The sequence below is a fragment of the Myotis nattereri genome (genome assembly GCF_964212035.1).
Source record: "Myotis nattereri genome assembly, chromosome: 4".
Taxonomy (NCBI): domain Eukaryota; kingdom Metazoa; phylum Chordata; class Mammalia; order Chiroptera; family Vespertilionidae; genus Myotis; species Myotis nattereri.
The window spans coordinates 91,357,633-91,379,601 of NC_138079.1; the positions used below are offsets into that span (position 1 = coordinate 91,357,633).

Sequence of the window (21,969 nt, forward strand, 5' to 3'; positions counted from 1 at the left end):
CTAGAAAACAATACCTATGGTTGGTGCTGGCCTTTAAAAGTAAATCTGTTTTCTCTAAAAGTGCCAAGCTTTTTTTCTCCCAGAATAAATTTTTAAAGTCTTGCCTATAATTGCTTCCTTAACACTGGAGTCTACAGGCAGGATGTTTTTCTCCACCAGCTCCATAGGACCAGGTCTCTGAGCAATCTTTTCATTCAGATCATCAGCTAGGCGAGCTCTTTTCAACTTCATCTGAGTGGCCTGCAGGGATGGCTCTGCAAATGTTTCTAAAAGAAGAAACACAGTTTAAACCATTACTTGAATTACTATCTCTATTCCACAATGCTATTTCAGGCCAACTAATTTAAGTTAAATTGGTTTAAACATATTGATGTGTTCTCAACATATTTATGGAAGAAGAAAATGACTTTTTAAGACCGTTCCGGTACATATTTTATATTTTTAGTCCTGGATAGCTTTATACTGCCTATACAATATGGATGCCCATTGACTCACATAAACATAAACTTAAGCAAAAAGTGGGGTACTGCTGTTGTTCATTTATGGCAAGAGCGGCATATTCACATTTATTAGGTATCAGGGATACAGAGGGTGAACAAGACAGATGTGGTCCATGGCTCAAGAAGTTCACTGTTTTAGATTTGGCTTCATTGGAAAGTCAGTTCCTAGAAGGAGAGACACTGTATCTTAGAAATCTGTATTTTAGGATATAAACTTCTCTGCAGGAGTCAATGAGAAGAGCTTCAAATCACATTCTTGTATTGATCCCCATGTGTCACAGAGTCAATCATCATAATTAAGAATTTGGGTTTATTTCTGCATACATAAATAATCCTGTGTCTGTTAGAACATTCAATTACTGTACATAGTAATTAATGGTCATATAAAAGCATCAGCTCATCTATTTACAAATAAATGAAGTTGTGAAACTATTATAAACATCATAACTTGTTCATTTGCATAATTCTGTCAATTACTTGTGTTTCCCATAACTCTCACTAACATTTTATTACATTGTTCTAAATGTTTATAATTGATTAAACATAATGATGAAGTGTTAATGCAAAATTTAGAGTTGAAAGTTGCTTGCCTCTTAAATTATACAGAAGGTCTTTTAATGAAAGTCCCCATAAGCATTCTCAGGATTAACTGATGTTCTTCATTTTGTAGGTAAAATGTCCTTGTTGAAGCCCAAAGCTCACTGCAAGTCCGAGGCCGATAAACTACTCTGTGGCACATCTGAGTGTAGCTGACCCCTGAACACCTCGGGGGTTTGGTGTGTTGACTCCCCCCCAGTCAAAAATCTACATATAACTTAACTACTAATAGCCTACTGTTGACCAGCCTTACTGATAACTTAAATAGCCGATTAACACATATTTTATATGTTATATGTATTATTCACAGTATTCTCAGAATAAAGTAAGCTAGAGTAAAATGATACTAAGAAAATTTTAAGGAAGACAAAATACATTTGTAGCATTCACTGAAAAAATCATATATAAGTAGGCCTGTACAGCTCCAACTCATGTTGATCATGGGTCACTGCACTTATCTTTCCACCAGTTGATTTATATGCTCACCAAAATAGATTTATTGTCCACAAAATAGTTCATATCTGTCAGGATTGCTAATGCCAATACATAATATAATTAGATGTTATGAGGAAAGACAAAGTTCAAAAATAGAATGATTATTACTACTTTCAACAATAAAGATTTTTTAAAAAATGTAAGAACAATAAAAAAATAAAATACTTCATAGAAACCTGTACAAATGCTTTGGAACAATTTGAGAAAGGTAAATCATTAAAAAAAATCACTGTCAAATTAGGGCAGTTAATAACTGTAAAAGATTTGGGGGAAAACTGTAAAATCTAGGATTTAAAAACTCAGATTGCTTTTCAAGTGTCTTAAAGTTTTTCTTCCACCATAAATGGAAATTGTAGACAATGTACAATGGTTTTGTGCTTTATGCAAGAAAGATGAAGTGAACTCCATTCATTAAAGCCTTCCCCAAGTGAAGGTCGTAGCCCTCAGTCAGAATTCTGGCAAATAAATGCACGTCCATAAGTTAAAATAACGTGTAGTCATCTCATTTTTATGATTTTGCATATAACTAACTGTGGCCCCTATCTTGTTAGATAAAACACTTCTAACCATACAGGATGATCGGTTGTGAGAATTAGATCATGCACTCTTTGATTGATATTTAAATGCTTCTGTTAAGATTTAGGTCAGTGGTTCTCAACCTGTGGGTCGCCAACCTGCGGGTCGCGACCCCTTTGGGGGTCAAGCGACCCTTTCACAGGGGTCGCCCAAGACCATCGGAAAAACAGATATATAATTACAGTGGTTCTCAACCTTCCTAATGCCGCGACCCTTTAATACAGTTCCTCATGTTGTGGTGACCCTCAACCATAAAATTATTTTCGTTGCTACTTCATAACTGTAATTTTGCTACTGTTATGAATCGTAATGTAAATATCTGATATGCAGGATGTATTTTCATTGTTACAAATTGAACATAATTAAAGAATAGTGATTCATCACAAAAACAGTATATAATTATATATGTGTTTTCCGATGGTCTTAGGCGACCCCTGTGAAAGGGTCGTTCGACCCCCAGAGGGGTCGCGACCCACAGGTTGAGAACCGCTGATTTAGGTAGAGCAGTCTTCTGCCTTCCTCTTCTCTCCCATCAACACAATCTTCGTGATATCAGGAATATGTTTGGAAAGAAACTATTCCAGAAATAAATACTCAGAGGCTGGCATTTCGGTATGTTTCTGTTCCTAGCCTTATTACCACCTCATTTCCATTAGGCTGAGGCTGGATTTTAGCTGCTAAACTTCAGAAAACAATTCAGACTTTTGCCTGCCAAATATCAAATTGGGATAATGTTAAAATAACTTGGGGGTGGTTTTAAGGCATTTAAAAAGTATAGATGACACATTTTTTCTTACTTTAAAAATCCCAACTTGAGTACAGATGTCCTAAAAACATCACTTAAGGTTCACTCATGTACATGAGTAGGTTTTTAAATGTTGGGTAGCCTTCTTTATAAAAAGCAAATATGATTTCTTTTGACAGCTAAATGTATTGGCCTTGGTTTTAATTATATTAATAAAGCCTGTTACAGTTAGGGGGTAAGTTGAAACAGGCAGTCTTGTTCCTCCAAAAATGCCTCTTATAGGTTAAGATGTCTGCAGGCAGAGAAAGAGCCATTTCCCTAGTCACTTAGCAATAAATTACTTCTTTGGAGGTTCACTTATCCCTGATAGCTGGTAGCTGCTCCTGCCCTACCACTGGAGTTCTGGAAATGCCTTTTCAGTCCAGTGGACTTCTGAGAACACAACCTGAAGAGTTTATCATCCAGGGGCTATCACTTCCTGCCCCAAATATGAAGACAGTCACATAATCATAGATTCTTTGGACCAGAAGAGACCCGACTTGGGATTGTAGAGGCTAACTTTATACTTGGAGCTTCTTTACAAAATCCTTAACGTGGTGTCAGCCTGTACTTATTCTCACAGCAGCCTCTTTATTCCCTATAAAGCACTTTTCTGATTGTGTAATTCATTTATTTTGTCTGTTTATTTGTCTGTACCATTAGAATGTAAACTCCATGAAGACAGGTTCACTTGTTGGCCTCTGGTGTCTGGCTCACTAGCCAATGACAAAACACCTCTGATCACAGCCACCATGTGGCTTCCTGAAAAGTCTGTATTTGGACATACCTGACCTTTAGGGTATTATTCCTTATGTTGAGCTACAACCTAATACTTTTTACTATTAATGTCAACCTAATTCTCATGTCAACCTAATTCTAATACTAAATCTGTCATCAGGCCAGAGAGAACAAATCTAATCTTTCCTCTACATGATAATTGTGTCTGAATATTTGAGGAGTTTTCCGATTCTTTCTGTATCTTCTCAAGTTTTAACATACTGAAGACTATCACACGGTCAAGCTCCTAGTCTTGCTCAATAAATTAGTCAGAGAAGCAAAATAATGAAAGAAAATGTAACTTGAGAAATTTATGGTGGTGATACCAGCTTTCAAGAATGCTTTGTCTTCAGCAACTGTGGAAAACAGTGTGGAGTTTCCTCAAAAAATTACAAATGGAACTGCCGTTTCATCCAGTGAGCCCACTACTGGGAATGTATCCGAAGAACCCCGAAACACTAATAAGAAAGAATATATGTACCCTGATGTTCATAGCAGTGTTCTTTACAATAGCCAAGATCTAGAAAGAGCCAAAGTGACAATCAGTAGATGAGTGGATAAAAGCCCTTGTGGCTCAGGTGGCTGGGGTGTTGTCCTGTATACCAAAAGGTGGTGGGTTCGATCTCTGGTGGGGCGCGTGTGGGATTGACATTTCTCACCCCCCCACCCCCCGACCTCTCTCTCTCAGCTGTAAAAAAGAAGGTCTTTCCTTTTGTGACAGCATGGATGGACCTGGAGATTATTAAACTAAGCGAAATAAACCAGTCAGAGAAAGACAAATGCCATATGATCTCACTTATATGTGGAATCTAATGACCAAAATAAACTGACGAACAAAATAGGATCAGATGCATGGAGGTATGGAACAGACTGACAGAGCTAAGAGGGGAGGAGTGTGGGGGTGGGGGAATAGAAGAGATTAGCCAAAGAACAAAAATGCGTATGTGTAGCCCATGGGCACAGACAACAATGGTGAAGGCCAGGGAAGAGTGGGGGACATGTGTAATAGTGCCAACAATAATAAAAAAAGAATGCTATGTATCCAGAGAGAAAAATATCCTGGCCTTAGCCATTCGTCTCATGAAAGATGGAATAGAACCATCCCTACCAGCTTCATAAGGGATGAGGCCAGATGGAGAAAATTTGCTGGGCTGAGTGGAGGGTGTTTAAGATAATGGTTAAATCAAGCTGGACTATTGTGGGCAAGTAGCAACAAAGCAATAATGTTAGGTGTGGACATTGTACCAGGCAGACATAACAGGGAAATCTATGGTTAGACTTGTGGCCATTGTACCCTTTATGACTTAATGAGTGGGCACATGTCCCTCTCTGAAGAAGAAATCCTCTGGACTGAAAAGTTTTTCCAGGACAGTATGATAGACACCTATGGTACCAGCTGGTGGGGAAGAGTCCGTCCATCAGTAGGTTATTTGGAGAATCAAACCTTTCCCATGTACCTAACATAACTTTGGGTCTTCATGTTGCTACCCAATTTGGAGGATGTCAGCCTGTGGGGTAAAAGTTATTAAATGGGAATAAAAAGAAATGGCGGCATTCTCACATAAAACTAGCAGAAATAAAATTGTTACCTTCTAAAATGTGCATCCTGACAAGTTCAGAACGATCTGGTCGACTTCGAATCTTGTGCTTCAAAAAGTTTTCAGTCTTAAAAAAAAAAAAAGAGATAATCTTGCCATAAATTAATTATGACTTATTGTGTTTTTACATATTTTTCTCTCAAGGTACTCCATTTAAATTAATTGATACCCTTTTGGTCATGATTTTGAGAGGAACAGAAAAGTAGAAATTAGTGCTTTGAGAAACTATTATCCAATATACGATTTAAATTGCAGCCTTCAACATTGTACAAGGACATAGTATATGCTGGTATAAAGTAATCAAGTTAGAGACCTTTATTTTAAAACTTGGGAAAGGCAAAGGCTCATAATTTTGAAATTGATTTTTGAACAGACATAAAATTTCGAACATTTAAATATCTAAAAAAATCTAAACTTCAGGTCAAGTAAAAAAATCCACCTAAATAACAATTTACTAAAATTTCTCATATATTTTCTTTGATGAGTTCATATCCTTGATCAGATTTTCTTATTCAGAACTGTACTCAACTCCAAACAATAGGGTTTTATATTTTATAAGCCTCTAAGAGATCATTATTGCATCCTGAGAAAATTCTAAAGGAATTTTTGTCATAAAACATGATAGAAGTTATCCCTAAAACAAAAAGAAAAAATGTGCATATTGGTACTTTTAAAGAAAAATAATAAATATCAATTCGGTATGCAACTATGATGGAGTCAACTCAAAGAATAAAACAGAGTGGCTTGTGGCCATATTCTTTGATTTGGTCAGATTCTCCTACCCTTGGTCACAGGTACAGGTAACACAGTAGGGTCTGTGTCCATCTGCTGGGGTAACAAATGGCAGAATTACTTCATTATTATTCTGAAAACTGTGGTTATGCCCTGAAAGCAAGTAAGCAAAGAAGTATGATTTGTCCTGTATGTACAAAACTAGACACTAGTTTTAAAAGAACAAAATTTGAATGTCATGTATTTTCTACCAATTTCGAAGATAAAAACTACCCCAGGATATATTACTCTATATGCCATGTATCCTGCAAATTCACTGCAGCTCCTCTTTTGACATATTTAGGAGTAAGACTGCTACTTGTCCACAGGTGTTTTGAAATGAGAGAAGCAGAGAAGTAGAACATTTTAAAGTGAGATTTCTTACTCTGGCTCGTTCCAAGCTTTTTATCTGCTCATGGAATGCTGCTGGGCTCTTCAAGGCTGCGAGAGGAAAAGAAATTGGTTCCGTAGGATAAATAGAGGAGTTAATACTTCAGTCAAACGTTACAGTACTTCTTGATGTTTCTTCTTAACCTTAGTAGTTCACATCTACAGTTCCATTTATTTACTAGTTCCTTTAGGAGATCTGCAAAATTTGGAACCTTAAGTGTTTCATAATTAAAACTATATATTTCAGCCCTAGCCCGTTTGGCTCAGTGGATAGAGCATCAGCCTGTGGACTGAAAGGTCCCAGGTTCGATTCTGGTCAAGGGCACATTTCCAGATTGCGGGCTCGATCCCCAGTAGGGGGTGTGCAGGAGGCAGCCGATCAATGATTCTCTCTCATCATTGATGTTTCTATCTCTCTCTCTCTCTCTTCCTCTCTGAAATCAATAAAAGAAAACACACACACACACACACACACACACACACACACACACAACAACAACAAAAAAACCCCCCACTATATATTTCATAGGAGCGTTTGAGATCTTGTTCTCTGGCATACATCATCAGTTTAGCTCAAATAAACTCTTATAAAAATTTAAAAAACTGTATGTAGTTCACAAATAAAACAAGCAAACTTTTAAAATGAAGTTGTATACATAATGACAATGCAAATATCAGGTTAGATTAGTTCCAACCAATTGCTGGGGCAAATTACCATCACCAAGGGAACTCTGATGATTCCTTGGCAGGACTTTATTGGCCATATAAGCTACTGGAAAAAGCCCAAATGTCCTTAGAACATTTAACCTTGAGTGATCTGACCTTGAACACGAGATCCACTGTACTTCATGTTGTACAGATCTATCATTTACTGAGAACCCACAACAGGCTTGGCTCAGTGCTCTGTGGTCAATCACAATTATATTACTGTTGATCATCACAACAGCCTTGCAAGGTAGGCATTAGCCCCAGTATAGACTCCAAGAAGTAAAATGAATTCTTGAAGTCATATAGCTAGATGGTGATCAAAGTGGGATTTAAATCTAGAATTCTGAATTTGAAAGGTTCATGCTCTTTCTACCACACCACAATGCAAATCACTCTAAAGACATAGTGATTCTTTAATATGTTAAGTGCTAGTACATTAAATATTCCAGAATCCCAAAATGAGGGTAAGCAGTGCTTATTTACTAAATCCCTGCCTACTGCAGTATTTCTATCAATTATCTTTGCAAAACCTTTTGTATGTCCACCACTGTCTGATAACACCCTGCATTTAATGACTACAAGCAGTCAGATGATGTGGGTGAGATATAGGACTAGGCTCACTTAGGCTGTCATCTCCAAAAGTTGGCCCATCAACTCTTGTAGCATTACTGTTGTCAGCTCTGGTACTTGAAGCACTGCAAAGACTCCTAGCAGCTAGTCCCAACGGGTTTGGCTAGGGACCAACTTCTAAAAGCAGGGACCAGCTTCTAAAAGCAGACTGGCTTAGCAGTGGTGTCTTAAACATCATAATTTGTTCCTATTTGATTGATCCTGTTCATAGTCAGGAATGTAGTGGTGAAGAAATCTGGCAGATTATTAAACCAGCTTTGACTCTGTCACAATGCTAGCTTAAAAATATTTAGACAATTAATGGTCCAGAAAAAAAGGTTTCAATGGGAAAAATCTACTGCAGAGCAAAACTGTTCCTTATAAACCAAAAAAGGTAAAATCAACGATTCAGAAGACTGGGAAGCATAAATGCTTTTTGTAATTTTTTTTAAAGCCAAATAAGTTACTTCTTGGAGAAATCAACTTTTAGAAAAAATCCATATAAATAATCCTAATGGCCTACATAAAACCACCACTCGTCCTCTCTAAAATATGGGTTCATCTTCAAACTTGGTGATTAAAGCTAAAGAAGACAGCCTGGACAAATATTCTAAAATTAACCAACTCTCAAAAAATGAAGGACTGAAGCTTAGAGATAACTAGTTGGAAAATATCTGTACTCGGGCAAGAAAGATTTTATTAATTATAAATAGAATATTTATTAGTCCTGTAACTAAGACACATTTAATATTATAGCCTATACTATAGCATAAAAGATAATTTAAATTAAATAATTTAAAGTATAATAAGGTTTTGAGTTAATTTTATATGCTACTTTTGCAAGTCTAAGTAACACTGGATCCATTAAGTAGCGATTACTTCAATTAGTTAAAACTAAAACAAATGTTGCAGTTTGAAGAACTGATGTTAGCCTAATTACAGAGTTTTAAAGGTGTTCCTTTGTATAACAAAATTTGAGTCCAATTTTTAAACGGCATCGAGTTTTTAAAATGTGTTTTAAATAATTCCCTTAGGTTGGCAATGCTGAAGCCTGGTTTTTCTTATAAACTCATCTGGTAATTATATATTGATTACATGGGTACAGGTTCTTCTTGGACATGCCCACTGTTATGTTACATTAGAGATGACAGACACTCGAATCTTACGTGGCATGATGCCCTGGTCCACGAGCTGTTCCCGCGTCCGCCTCTGTTGCAGCCTCAGCTGAAGCACTGTGAAAAGGAAATAATTACCATTAGAGTTCAGAGGCAACTGCAAGAGGCAACTTTATTAAACATCTTCTAATTCATAATGGAATAGGAATACTACCTGGCACCATCCAATCTGTAAAAAGAGAATCAGTTCATGATTTCTGCCTGCTTGGTGAACTCTGACGTTCTCTCAGAATATTTTGTGTTAAGTTAGTTAACAATGTTAATTTGCTGAATAAAGCAAAGTATTTGTTGTTTAAATACAATCACATAGTACTCAGCAAATAAAAGTAATTGGCTTATATACTGTCTTATTTGTAGAAATATGAGATTCCTTAACATTCCTTAGTTTTTTTTTTTTTTGTTAAAAACTAGTTATAGCAAAAATGTATTTTAAGGAAATATTGAATTATTTGGAGGGATTTACTCTATCTGGAACAAATTTTAAATAGCTTTAATGAAGGTCAACTGCATAATAAAAATTAGACCCATGAGATATTACTAACAACCCAAGGGAAAATTTCTAAATTAGGAATTTAAAGTTTACTAATCTTTGCATAATACAAGACATCATAGCTCATTCTACAACTTCTAAGAAAGTCACAAATTGATCGACACCTTATAATTTTAATAATAAGAAGAACCAAATAATTAGAACTTGTAAAAAACAAGGTATATCACAAAATGTGTATACTCAGTTTGCCAATTTAATAAAAATAATTTTTTGTTCTCAATTTCTTAAGTGGATTCCTTTCATAGCATTTCTATAATTTTAGCTGGAAAATGAGCTAATTTTAAAAAAGGAATATATGAAGCAACTTTAAAAAAATTTTCCTTAGCTTACCTTACATTAAATTTTAAGTTTCCACTTTTATTTTTGTTTCAAAACCTTGATGAAAACCAAGGTTAGGATTTTAAGTATCTGCTTAAGGTTTGTCAATATGCAAATAAATAAAAAAATAATAATAAAAATTCCCATGTGTATTTCTTTTTTTCCTTTTTTTGTTTTGTTAATCCTCACCCAAGGATATATTTCCATTGATTTTTAGAGAGAGTGGAAGGGAGAGGAAGAGACAGAGAGAAACATCGATGTGAGAGAGACACATCGATTGGTTGACTCCTGCACGCGCCCAACCAGGGCCGGGGAACTTGCAACCAAGTTGTGTGCCCTTGACTGCAATCGAACCCAGGACCCTCACTCTGTGGGCTCTATCCACTGAGCCAAACCGGCTCGGGCCCTATGTGTATTTCTTAAACGTACGGAAGGAAGACAGAGAGAGTTTTCTAGCAGGGGGTGAAGGCTGGAGCAGGGCCAGCTTAGACCGGTCCCTTACCCAGGCTCAAATGCGGTGCATGTGGTGGCTCTACTTGCAACAAACCCGAGGCCTGAAGACAAAGGGCCTTGAGGCCCTCAGAGCCTTTGCTTGGGCTTGCCCTTGTGCTGACTGCAGGGCAAAGCGCAATCTTAGGTACATTTCAAAAAGAGGCTAGGGCTAGGCTATGAAATGGCTTTTAAACATTTTTAGTTTCATTGCTAGATATGAATGTCTTCCTTTATTAAGTACAGTGGGGCCTTGACTGACGAGTGTCCCGACTAACGAGTTTTTTGAGATACCAGCTGTCTCTCGGCCAATTTTTTGCATTGAGTTGATAGAGTAATTTGAGTTAACGAGCTCCTTAACGAGCTCCTTAACCAGCTTGGTCTCGGAACAAATTAAACTCGTAAGTTAAGCCCCCACTGTACTGAAAAAAAATGTTTTTTGCTTCTTTTGGGGACCATTGGATCACAAAGATTCATGACATCCCATTTAGAATTGAAGCAACTGACATAAGATTCTATTACACAAGCAAAAGCAAAATTTAATAGTAAAAAAATGTATGCACATGTTTCTCACATTAAAATGCTCTGTGATATTTTGGATCAATTATGCTCTAACACAAAGATCTTTTCCCTGATAACTTACAGTTTATTGAGGATAGTGTGTTCCCACTGTACTTTACTAGGAACAAAAATAACCAAAGAGTTGACCTGTGAATCTGATAGCACCCAAATGGCTGCATACTCTAACATTCTTCTAAAGTTAATGCTTGTCTGAAATTAATGGTCATATTCAAGAGGTAGAATCCCATATTCCAAGAAAAGGAATACCGAGAGGAGAAAAAGGTCAGAACAATGTCCAGTTCAAAAGCTGACACTTCTGGAACACAGTGGTCCACATCTGTTGGAGAATCTCTAGCGGTATCTTTCTTTTCTCCCAAGGGAGAGCTCAAAGAAAGGAGTAAAATATAAAGGGCAATGAAAACATCCACCCCCTTCTTTGGTTTCAAACAAACAAACAAACAAACAAAGCACCAAACTTTTGAGAGAAATGTATCAAACACAATATATATATTTGGGCGATGGTGTCTTGTAATGATGGATACATTTGCAACCACTTGATGTGCAAACCAACACTGAAGGCAACAGCTTGTTAGTCTTGAAGCACCTCCTGATTGTACATTGGTCAACTGCCCTGATGCACCTTGACAAAAACCCTGTCAACTGTATCATCTTTGATTAGAAATCACACTTTCATGCTGATGTGTAAATGTATCTGCTGCCACAAGGGTAACACACAGAATTAATGCATGTCACCAATCATCAATTGTTCAAATAAAACAAAACCCAAATGCAAACCAATTGTGTTTCCCATGCAGTTTGTTTGATGGCAAAACAATCAAACTTATGCCTCACCATCAGAAGATAAGAGATCAATCTTCCCAATCAATGCTCTCATCATTGCCTATATATTCTTCCCAAGAAGTAATATCATTATCTACAAAGCAGTATGGCAAGCAGCCTTCCTAGGCATGTTCATTTACTAAGACATTAGGAAGAACATGAATGGAAGAAGAGGAGTATCACCAGTCATGCTGTTAGGACTGTTGATGACCTGCTTGATTTAGTTTTAATCTATCAAAACAGGTGGGCAGTATTGGACACATTCTATTGAATATGAGGCACAATGCACCATTAAGAGACTGGGTACATTGCCACTTTGGATTAATGTTAAAAACAATTATAATATTCATTTATATTAAATATAACCAGTCACTCATAACCTGACAGAGGCTCTTCTGAGAACAACAAATGGTTATAAAAAGTACCCATCAAATAGGGACAGGCTCATAATTAAGGAAAATATCAAACTTCCATTTAGTACTTCCTCATCACATTCATAAAAATTCAATATATAATAAATAACAACTGATATCTGCATCTTACAGAATGCTGAAGGCTGGGAAGAACAAGGCTTGAATGATGTAGACAGCTCATTGTCCCACAACATGGGAAAACTAGAATTGGGCAGAATTTGGCGATGTTTATCCTGTACTGTGAAGGGAGAAGACCCTCTCTTAGTGATCAGAAACATTCGTGGTTGTAGAATCAAGATTTTTTATGAAGTTTCTCTGGGACTTATATATGAATGAAGCCTAGAGATCTTCTTCCTCTCGTAGTAGCCTCCACTTTCATGTCTGCACAGAGGCAGGGAAGGCCCAGATCACTGCATGCTGCTGTGCCTGTTGCACAGTCGTTTCTTAAGAACAATGAATAAACTGGCTGATCTCTGGAAAACCTGGCACTGCCTGTGTTGATAAGATTGCATTTCTAAAAACTAAAGACTAGGCACTGGTCGAGCACTGCTTTCCTGTGGTGGCAAGTGGGTGGTGATGGTAGTACCGCTGCCTAAGAAGACAGTTTCCTGGCAATGGCCTTGTGTCTGAAAACTGAACCCACGAGCAGGACTGACATAGCTTCCACCCTAATTAGTTAACTGACAAAAATCCAGTATCCTCCATGGCCATCTTGCCAATAATTACAAGTCTATAGAATTCTCAGGGAGAAAAAAAAAAGTTCAAAACACTCAGTGAGCAGCTACATCTTTTCAGAAAACAAAGGACATAGTGATAAGGTTGAAAGAGAATTCATGTTATAATTGCTCACATTTGAACATTTAAGTTCAGAATTCTCTAATAGTTCTGTATTTCCTGATTATAAAACTCACAAGAGGCATGAAAAGGGCCCTCATCAATAGATGAGGCTCTAGAGCCACTTGCTGACCATGATATACGTATCATCTTTGAAATTATAGATGAGTGAGACTATACATACATAGTACTTTATACCCATTGCATTTAGAGATAAAAATTTTAATTCATTATTGGATTTTTCTAAGGTGATGTGTCATTATCTCTTAGGGCTAATATTCATGGTATCCTATTACATTTCAACAAAGAAAACTGCATATAATTTTGAAAACTCTATTTAGTGTTTTCTTGGTTAGAATGGATAAAAACAATATTGTGTCAACAGAAGTGTTTTTGAGCTTGCTCTTTTTTTTATATAGGAAAAGTAAAAATTTGATTTTAAAGACCATTTTAAAAAATGAAAGGTAGCTTATCTAATGGTAAAGATAAAATGTCATTCTTACTCAGCATCATAAATAGTTCAGATATTTAAAAGTACCTACTTTTAGTTCCTTTCTCCTGCTTCTTAAATGGTTTAAAGTGCTTTTAGAACAAAATCTTAGGATTAGTCTCCAGTATGAAAAACCTTAAAATATCATGCTTTCACGTAATACTTATACCCACTTCAAAGTTTCCAGCTGCTTAGTGAATAGACATAGAATGATACTTCTATTCTTTTTTGTTTCTATAAGTAGAATGTTTGGAATGTTTCCTTAATATGATGTAATTAAAGTGCCTTTTCACTCTAAAGAAAAAAACACCCTATTATGCAACATTTTAATAGTAATATATAGCGATTCAGCATGAATTGAATAAGCCAAAACAAAGCATAGTTTTAGCCCAGGTTTGCAAGGGGACATCTGAGGACTGTATATTATAAAAACAAGGCAGAAATGATACTTCCTAGGAAGCAGAATGGCAGGCAGCCATGGTCTTGAAAACTCTTTATAAATAGCTAGTTATGGGGTATGAAGGAGGGTGGGTTGAATCAGTTTCAGGCCAAAAACAGAACCTGATTTCAGTTATTTTTTTAAAAAATATTTTCAAACAGATATATAAATGAATGAAGCAGATGCTGGCAAACATTTAATATGTATTGTTTAAATAGTATTAAACTAGAGGCCTGATCCTATGAAAACAAGACAATTTAGAAAAGCCAACATTCTCACATTGTCTTTTGAATTTAGACATAAGAGGGATAAACCGGCCCCTGAGTAACACAGTAGGAGAAGATTGAGGCCCCGTGCGATCCTGGTGCAGTGTTTTATCAAGCAGCAGCTCAGCAGTCAAGTTTACAACTGCATTTGATTATTCGGGAGGGGCAAAATGACAGCTTAAAGATTTATACTGAAAAGGCAAAAGACTGATGAACTGCTCTTCCTTTACCTTAAAAATAAATGTTAAATTGTAATTATTGTTACTATTACTGCTATTACTTTACATACTTGCTGAAGAGAACCACTTTTTTTCAAAGATAAAAAAGCCATAAGGATTTTTTAAAAAGACTTTATTTTTTTTAGAGCAGTTTTAGGTTTACAACAAAACTGAAGGGGAGATATACTCCCTACTTCCACACCCCATTATCAACAGGATTTAAAAATGTAATTCTACAAAGACTCACGTATTTACAGTTCTTTGCTGTATATGGTTTATTTTGCAGTTAAAGGGTAAGAAGTCACATCCTGAAGTGTTTGCTTCTGAGCTTGGGACTCAGAAATGCCTTACTATTTGTACCACTAATACCTCTATTTAAAAAATCAATGTTTTAGAAAAAAATTTCTATTTTTATTTGTTAAAATAGTGACATGCAGATAAAAAAAAGTATTAAAAAGAAAAGTGAAAGTTAGTCCATGCTACCCTAGTCCTTCTCCACAAAGTAACCACTGTTAAATTTCTAGGGCTCCAGAGAATATTTTGTGAATATTCTGACAATATTAAATCTACACTATGCAAAGGAAACACATGCAATGGGATCATACTAGTCATGTAGTTTAGGGTTAGCTTAAAAAACAACAACATGAAATCTAGCCCTGGCTGGTGTGGCTCAGTTGGTTGAGCGTCATCTCGTACACTGAAAGGTTGCCATTCAATTCCCAGTCGGCACAAACCTAGGTTGCGGGTTCGATCCCCCCTAGGGGTGTGAACAGATGGCAGCCAATCAATGTATTTATCTCACATCGAGGTTTCTCTTTCTCTCTGTCTCTCTGATTCCTTCTCCCTTACTCTAAAATGAATAAAAACGTATTTCAAAAAACATGAAATCTAGCTCATTCTTAATGGCTATATCTAACACTTGGACGTATTAATCATACGCTCTTAAGTTTTGCAATTACTTGTTATTATAATAAGGCTGCAATGATTCTCCTGATTCATTTTTTGGCATCTTTTGAGTTTATAAACACACACTACATTTCTAATAATTTAAAATTTCATAGGGCACATTGCAATCCAAATGGTTGTACCAATCTATATTCCCACTTACAGGGTAAGAGAGTATTGTTTTGTTCATCCCTTCCCCACAATATACATAATCATGTTTTTTTTATTTTTTATTTTTTATTTTTATTTTTTTAATTAAATCTTTATTGTTCAGATTATTACATTTGTTCCTCCTTTCCCCCCCCCCCATAACTCCCCTCCTCCCAGTTCCTGCCCCACCCTCCACCCTCACTCCCCACCCACTGTCCTCATCCATAGGCGCACGATTTTTGTCCAGTCTCTTCCCGCATCTCCCACACCCCTTTCCCCCCCAAGAATAGTCAGTCCATTCCCTTTCTATGTCCCTGATTCTATTATAATCAACAGTTCATTCTGTTCATCAGATTATTTATTCACTTGATTCTTAGGTTCACTTGTTGATAGATGCATATTTGTTGTTCATAATTTGTATCTTTACCTTTTTCTTCCTCTTCCTCTTCTTAAAGGATACCTTTCAGCATTTCATATAATCCTGGTTTGGTGGTGATGAACTCCTTTAGCTTTTCCTTATCTGTGAAGCTCTTTATCTGACCTTCAATTCTGAACGATAGCTTTGCTGGATAAAGTAATCTTGGTTGTAGGTTCTTGGTATTCATCACTTTGAATATTTCTTGCCACTCCCTTCTGGCCTGCAAAGTTTCTGTTGAGAAATCAGCTGACAGTCGTATTGGTATTCCCTTGTAGGTAACTGAGTTTCTTTCTCTTGCTGTTTTTAAGATTCTCTCTTTATCTTTTGCTCTTGGCATTTTAATTATGATGTGTCTTGGTGTGGTCCTCTTTGGATTCCTTTTGTTTGGGGTTCTTCGCGCTTCTTGGACCTGTAAGTCCATTTCTTTCACCAGGTGGGGGAAGTTTTCTGTCATTATTTCTTCAAATAGGTTTTCAATATCTTGCTCTCTCTCATCTTCTGGCACCCCTATAATTCTGATGTTGGTATGCTTGAAGCTGTCCCAGAGGCTCCTTACGCTATCCTCGCATTTTTGGATTCTTTTTTCATTTTGCTTTTCCGGTTGGGTGTTTTTTGCTTCCTCGCATTTCAAATCATTGACTTGATTCTTGCGCTCCTCTGGTCTGCTGTCGGGAGTCTGTATATTATCCTTTATTTCAGTCAGTGTATGCTTAATTTCTAGTTGGTTCCCCAATATAAGATCGAGGGTCTCATTAGTTTTCTTGTAGATCTCATTAAGTTTATCGGCGGCTTCTAAACAGTTCTTAAGAGACCTTAAAAGTGTGGTTCTGAACTCTATATCTTCCATTGACAATTTTGTCCTGTTTCTTTGTCTCCGCATTTTGTTATGCTTTCTTGGTGCACCCCCTAGTGGTCTTTGTTCGCAGTCTTATAGTTAAATCTTGATTGTTGTAGCTAATTCCAGGGAGGGTTTGACCTCCAGGCCAAGTGGCTATGAGAATCACCTGTGTCAGCAGTGAGAGAACTTCTGTCCTCTAGGGAGGTGCTAATCTAGCCTTTGCCTGAGGCTATCCAGCAAATGCCTCTGTGCAGGGCTTGGGCGGGGCGGGTCGCACAGGATCAACAGGGTGGGCCGGAGAGAGCAGTTATGGCCGCTCTCAGTCCTGTCCCCAGGGGCTCTGCCTCTCTGAGTCCCAGCAACGGCTGCAAACCTCGGAGAGAAAGCTGCACTCGCTCTGACCGAAGCCAGACAGTCCCGCTTCTCCCGTTTGAGCCTGTATCTGGAGCTCAGAGTCTGCGACTCCCTCCCAATTGAAAACGCCAACCGCGCCCTCCGCCGCCAGCCCGCTCCGCGCACTCCGCACCTCAGAATTTGACTTCAGCACTGTGCCTCCTCTGAGTGTCCATATGCGTTTCTCTTTCCTCCTAGTTGTAGGACCTCCACTCAGCCAGCGTTCCTGTGGTTCTGGGTGATGTCCCTTCCGTTTTTTGGTTTCACTTTTGAAGTAGTTGTTCAAAGCAGCAAACTCCGGCGTTAACCTATGCTGCCATCTTGGTTCTCTCATTCGGAATTTGCAATTTATTACAACCTTAGTTTTTGGAAGCAAATTGGCTGTTGGGGTCCAGCCCCAGCAGGTCCAGAGGTTCCCAAAGGTGTGGACGGAGGCAGTGTTCAGTTGATCAGCATAGCGAGGTTCTCTCCATAATCATGTTTTAAAGTAACTTTAAATTCACTTCCACTTACCTAAAACTGGCTATATAAACCCAAAATAATAGTAAAATTTGGTACAACAAATAAGCAGTAAGGGACCAAAAGATATCAAAGGAATTAGTAGAGTGATGGGGCTAGGTTTGAATGGTTGTCAGAAGTTCAGATTAAGCTTTCTCTTGTAAATCATAAATTTATTTACATAAATTTGGTAGAATTTTTCTGATGTTCCAGGGCAGTGGTCGGCAAACCATGGCTTGCGAGCCACATGCGGTTCTTTGGCCCCTTGAGTGTGGCTCTTCCACAAAATACCATGTACAGCGCACACGTACAATGTGATTGAAACTTTGTGGCCCATGCGCAGAAGTCGGTATTCTGTGGAAGAGCCACAGTCAAGGGGCCAAAGAGCTGCATGTGGCTCGCGAGCTGCAGTTTGCTGACCACTGTTCCAGGGTATAAAACTTAAGCATAAGACTTCTCATTATTTTCTTCAACTCCAATAGCTGAGAGAGATAATGACCAGATTTGAAATCTATCCTATATAATAGAGGTAATATGCAAATTGACCATCATGCCCCCACACAAGATGGCCGCCCCCTGTGGTCACAAGATGGCCAGAAGGGAAGGGCAGTTGTGGGTGATCAGGCCAGCAGGGGAGGGCAGTTGGGGGTGACCAGGCCTGCAGGGGAGAGCAATTGGGGGCGGACCAGGCCAGCAGGGGAGGGCAGTTGGGGGGGGACCAGGCCGGCAGGGGAGGGCAGTTAGGGTGACCAGGCCTGCAGGGGAGGGCAGTTGGGGGCGACTAGGCCAGTAGAGGAGCAGTAGGTATCCATCAGGCTGGCAGGGGAGTGGTTAGGGGGTAATCAGGCTGGCAGGCAGAAGTGGTTAGGGGCAATCAGGCAGGCAGGTGAGGGTGGGAGCCAGCAGTCATGGATTATGAGAGGGATGTCCGACTGCTGGTTTAGGCCCGATCCCTCTCGGGCCTAAATTGGCAGTCGGACATCCCCCAAGGGTCCCAGATTAGAGAGGGTGCAGGCTGGGCTGAGGGACACCCTCCCCCCCCCCCACCCCAGTGCATGAATTTTGTGCACCAGGCCTCTAGTTAAGAATAAAAGCAACATCATGTGGTAGGGACTGGATATTGTATTTGAAGGAGAAAGATATAAAAATGACACCTGGGTTTCTGGCTTAAGCACCTGAACCATTTACTGAGATAAAGAGCACAAGTTGGTCATTATGGAGTCCAGTCTTGGACATGTTGGAATTGGAAGTAGAAATGTGCAAGTGACAACTGGCTGTATAGGTCCAGATTTCAGAAGGTAGGTTTTGCCAGGAGATTGAAATTTGGAAGTTGTGACATCTGTAGTATTTGCCAAGATAGAGAATATACAAAGAAAAGGCAAAAGAAGCCCAGGACTATGCTCTGAGGAAAGTTAACAATTAAAAATTAACAATTTATAGATCAGCTAGGGGATGAAGATCCAACAAAGAAGACAGAGGAAGCTGCCTGGGAGGAGGAGGAGCCTGAAGGGTGTGTATAAAGTGTTTCTAGAAGGGATTCATGATCAACAGGGTTAAATATTGCTGTTTTAATACATGGAGGAGCTACTTTTCAGAGTGATGAATGGAAGACATACTGGAGGAGGTTAAGGAATAAAGAAGGACCAAAAGTGTGAGTGATGTTAATGGAAACAATATTTTAAAGATGTTGCCCATGAAGGGTAGGAAAGAGGGTGAAAAGCTTGAGAAGGCATGGAACTTCAGGTTGGAAAATACTTGAGCAAGTCTATAACCGATAAAGAGCAAGAGAGAGGAAAGGAAAGGAAAGAGAAAGGAAGAAAAAAGATAGGAATGAATAGGGATGAAAATGAACAAAAGACTAAGAGGCAGCAGGTCCCTTGAAGAGAAGGAGGTGCAGAGCATACAAGGACAGCCTCTGTTAAGAGACACTTCTATCATAATAGAAGGGCAGCTGGGACTGCATATAGCTGCAGATAGGTTTATCGATTTGGTATGGGACGTTCAAATGATGGCTTTTATTTTCTCAGAGGAGGAGGAAGAAAGGTCATCTATTGAAAGTGAGATGAAGGAAAAGTTAGTTTTGAGGCCAGTGAAGGAGGTCTGAAATATTACTGCAGACAGTGAAGAGCAAGTTGAAAAGAAACACGGTTGTTTATCACAGAGAAGCTCCAACTAACAATGACAATAGCTTGGGGGAGAGAAGTCAGTCAGGAAGCTGGCAAGTCACTCATTGGCTCTGAACTGTATCATTTTTATAAGAGAAGACCACGAGATATGAAATTAGAACTTTGGAAGTTCTTTTTAAAGCTTATTATATAAAACTAGAGGCCTGATGCATGAAATTTGTGCAAGAGTAGGCCTTTCATCCCTAGCTGCCGGCACCGGCTTCCCTCTGGCACCTGGGAACTGGGCTGGCTTCCCTCTGGCTGCCAGCAGGCACCCCAGACCTGGACTGGCTTCCCTCCGGCCGCCCACAGGCACCCAGGACTTGGGCTTCACTCCAGCTTCCAGCAGGCACCCAGGACCCAGGCTTCGCCCCAGCCCCGGCTTCATCTGGAAGGACATCCGGTCTAATTAGCACATTACCCTTTTATTATTATAGATTATTATAGACTAGATGCCCAGTGCATGAATTCGTGCATGGGTGGGGGGTGCTCGGCATGGCCTGCGGGGATTGGGCCGAAACCGGCAGTCCGATGCTGCCTGCCGCTCCTGCCTGCTGCTCCCGCTCATCTTGGCACTGCTGCACCTGCCACGGGCTTGTGCCCAGTCAGTCCTGATCAGGAGAGGCTCGCGCCACCACAGTGGCACTCGCCAACTGTGAGCCCTGCATCTGGTGCCTGTCCCGAGGGCGTGAGGGGGGTGCTGATCGGACCTCCAGGCAGGTCGTGGGATACCCTTGCCAGCCCAGGATCCAAATCCTCCCGTGCCAGTTGTTGGGAGCCACCTGGTGGCCACTTTTATATCATTTCTTCCTTGTGGAGCATCTAGGAAGGGGAAGCAGCTGCGGTGCCCGAGGCCGACTTCCAGGAGGCCGGAGGAGCTGTTGGGATTGTGCTGGCGGCGCTGGTCCATCGGTGTCTGGCCCGTTTTCCAGAGATTGAACCTGCAGGACTACTGAGGGAGTGAGTGGCTGCAACAGGGCTGGTGGGTGGCCTGGATGGGCTGTCAGCTGAGCGGCACTCCTGCTGTGGGAGCACACTGACCACCAGGGGGCAGCTCCTGCATTGAGCGTCTGCCTCCTGGTGGTCAGTGCACGTCATAGTGACCAGTTGAACAGTCATTTGGTCGCTTAGGTTTCTATATATACAGATTTTAGTTAAGAACAGCTGTAGTCCAGCAATTCCACTTCTAGGTGAACTGAAAATTATTGAAATCGGGCACTCAAACACATACATGTACACACATGTTCGCAGCAGCACTATTCACAATAGCGAAACACATGGAAACAGGACAAAAGGTGGGAAAAGATCAACAGATGCATGAATAAACAAAATGTGATCTATCCATACAATGAAATACTATTCAGCCATAAAAAGAAATGAAATACTGGTATATGCTACAACACAGAAGAACCTGAGAAAAATTATGCTATGTGTAAAAAATCAGCCACAAAAGATCACATATTATAGGATTCCAGAAATGTGAAATATCCATATCCAGACCTGGTAAACCCAGAGAGCTCAGATTGTTGGTTACCAGGATCGGGGAGAAAAGAGCATGGGGGTAAATGTTTAATGGTTACAGGGTTTTCTTTTGGGGTGATGAAAATGTTTTGAAACTAGAGAGAAGTGTGGTTGCACAGCACTGTGAATACGTTAGATGTCTCTGAATTACTTTATTTTAAAATGGTTAATTTTATGTTATGTGAATTTTACTTTAATTTACAAAAGATAAATTGCTAGAAAAGACTTTAAGAAACTAATTACACAGTAATTAGATTTTCTTATTTCTCACCCACCCTCCCTCTCACCACCATAATTCCATTAACCACAAATGGTGTCTTTATCTTTTAATGATTTGATAACTACAATAACAACTATATTATATATTCCTGGTCATACTGAATTCTAGGTTTTGTTGTTTTTTTCTGGCCTCTATTTCGCTTCTAGCCCTCTTCCTATATTGTAGCACTTTCTACAATGCTCACCATATAGAAGTTTTAATAAACATGTTTTACTCAATTTGCATGGTATACTTGGTATATAATTAAGTTACTGTTTTCTAAGGAAAGAGAATACTATGCCAAATTTAAGAATAAATCACCAAGAGGATTTTCTATGGGCAAGTGATTATCATGGGGCAGAACCAATGCTGTTTTGCTTTGTT

The 21,969-nt window shown here is 39.1% G+C and overlaps 1 protein-coding gene across 3 annotated transcripts in view; it reads right to left on the minus strand.

The window, feature by feature from the left end:
- Positions 1–21,969, minus strand: part of MRTFB (myocardin related transcription factor B) — a 191,957-nt gene that overhangs the window by 43,332 nt on the left and 126,656 nt on the right. For all 3 annotated transcript variants that reach the window (XM_081089067.1, XM_081089066.1, XM_081089068.1), the window contains 4 exons: positions 8,972–9,037; positions 6,484–6,539; positions 5,319–5,394; positions 105–266 (listed from right to left, as the gene is read on the minus strand). In XM_081089067.1, coding sequence (XP_080945193.1) covers positions 105–266; positions 5,319–5,394; positions 6,484–6,539; positions 8,972–9,037 — 360 coding nt within the window. The remainder of the gene's footprint in view (positions 1–104; positions 267–5,318; positions 5,395–6,483; positions 6,540–8,971; positions 9,038–21,969) is intronic.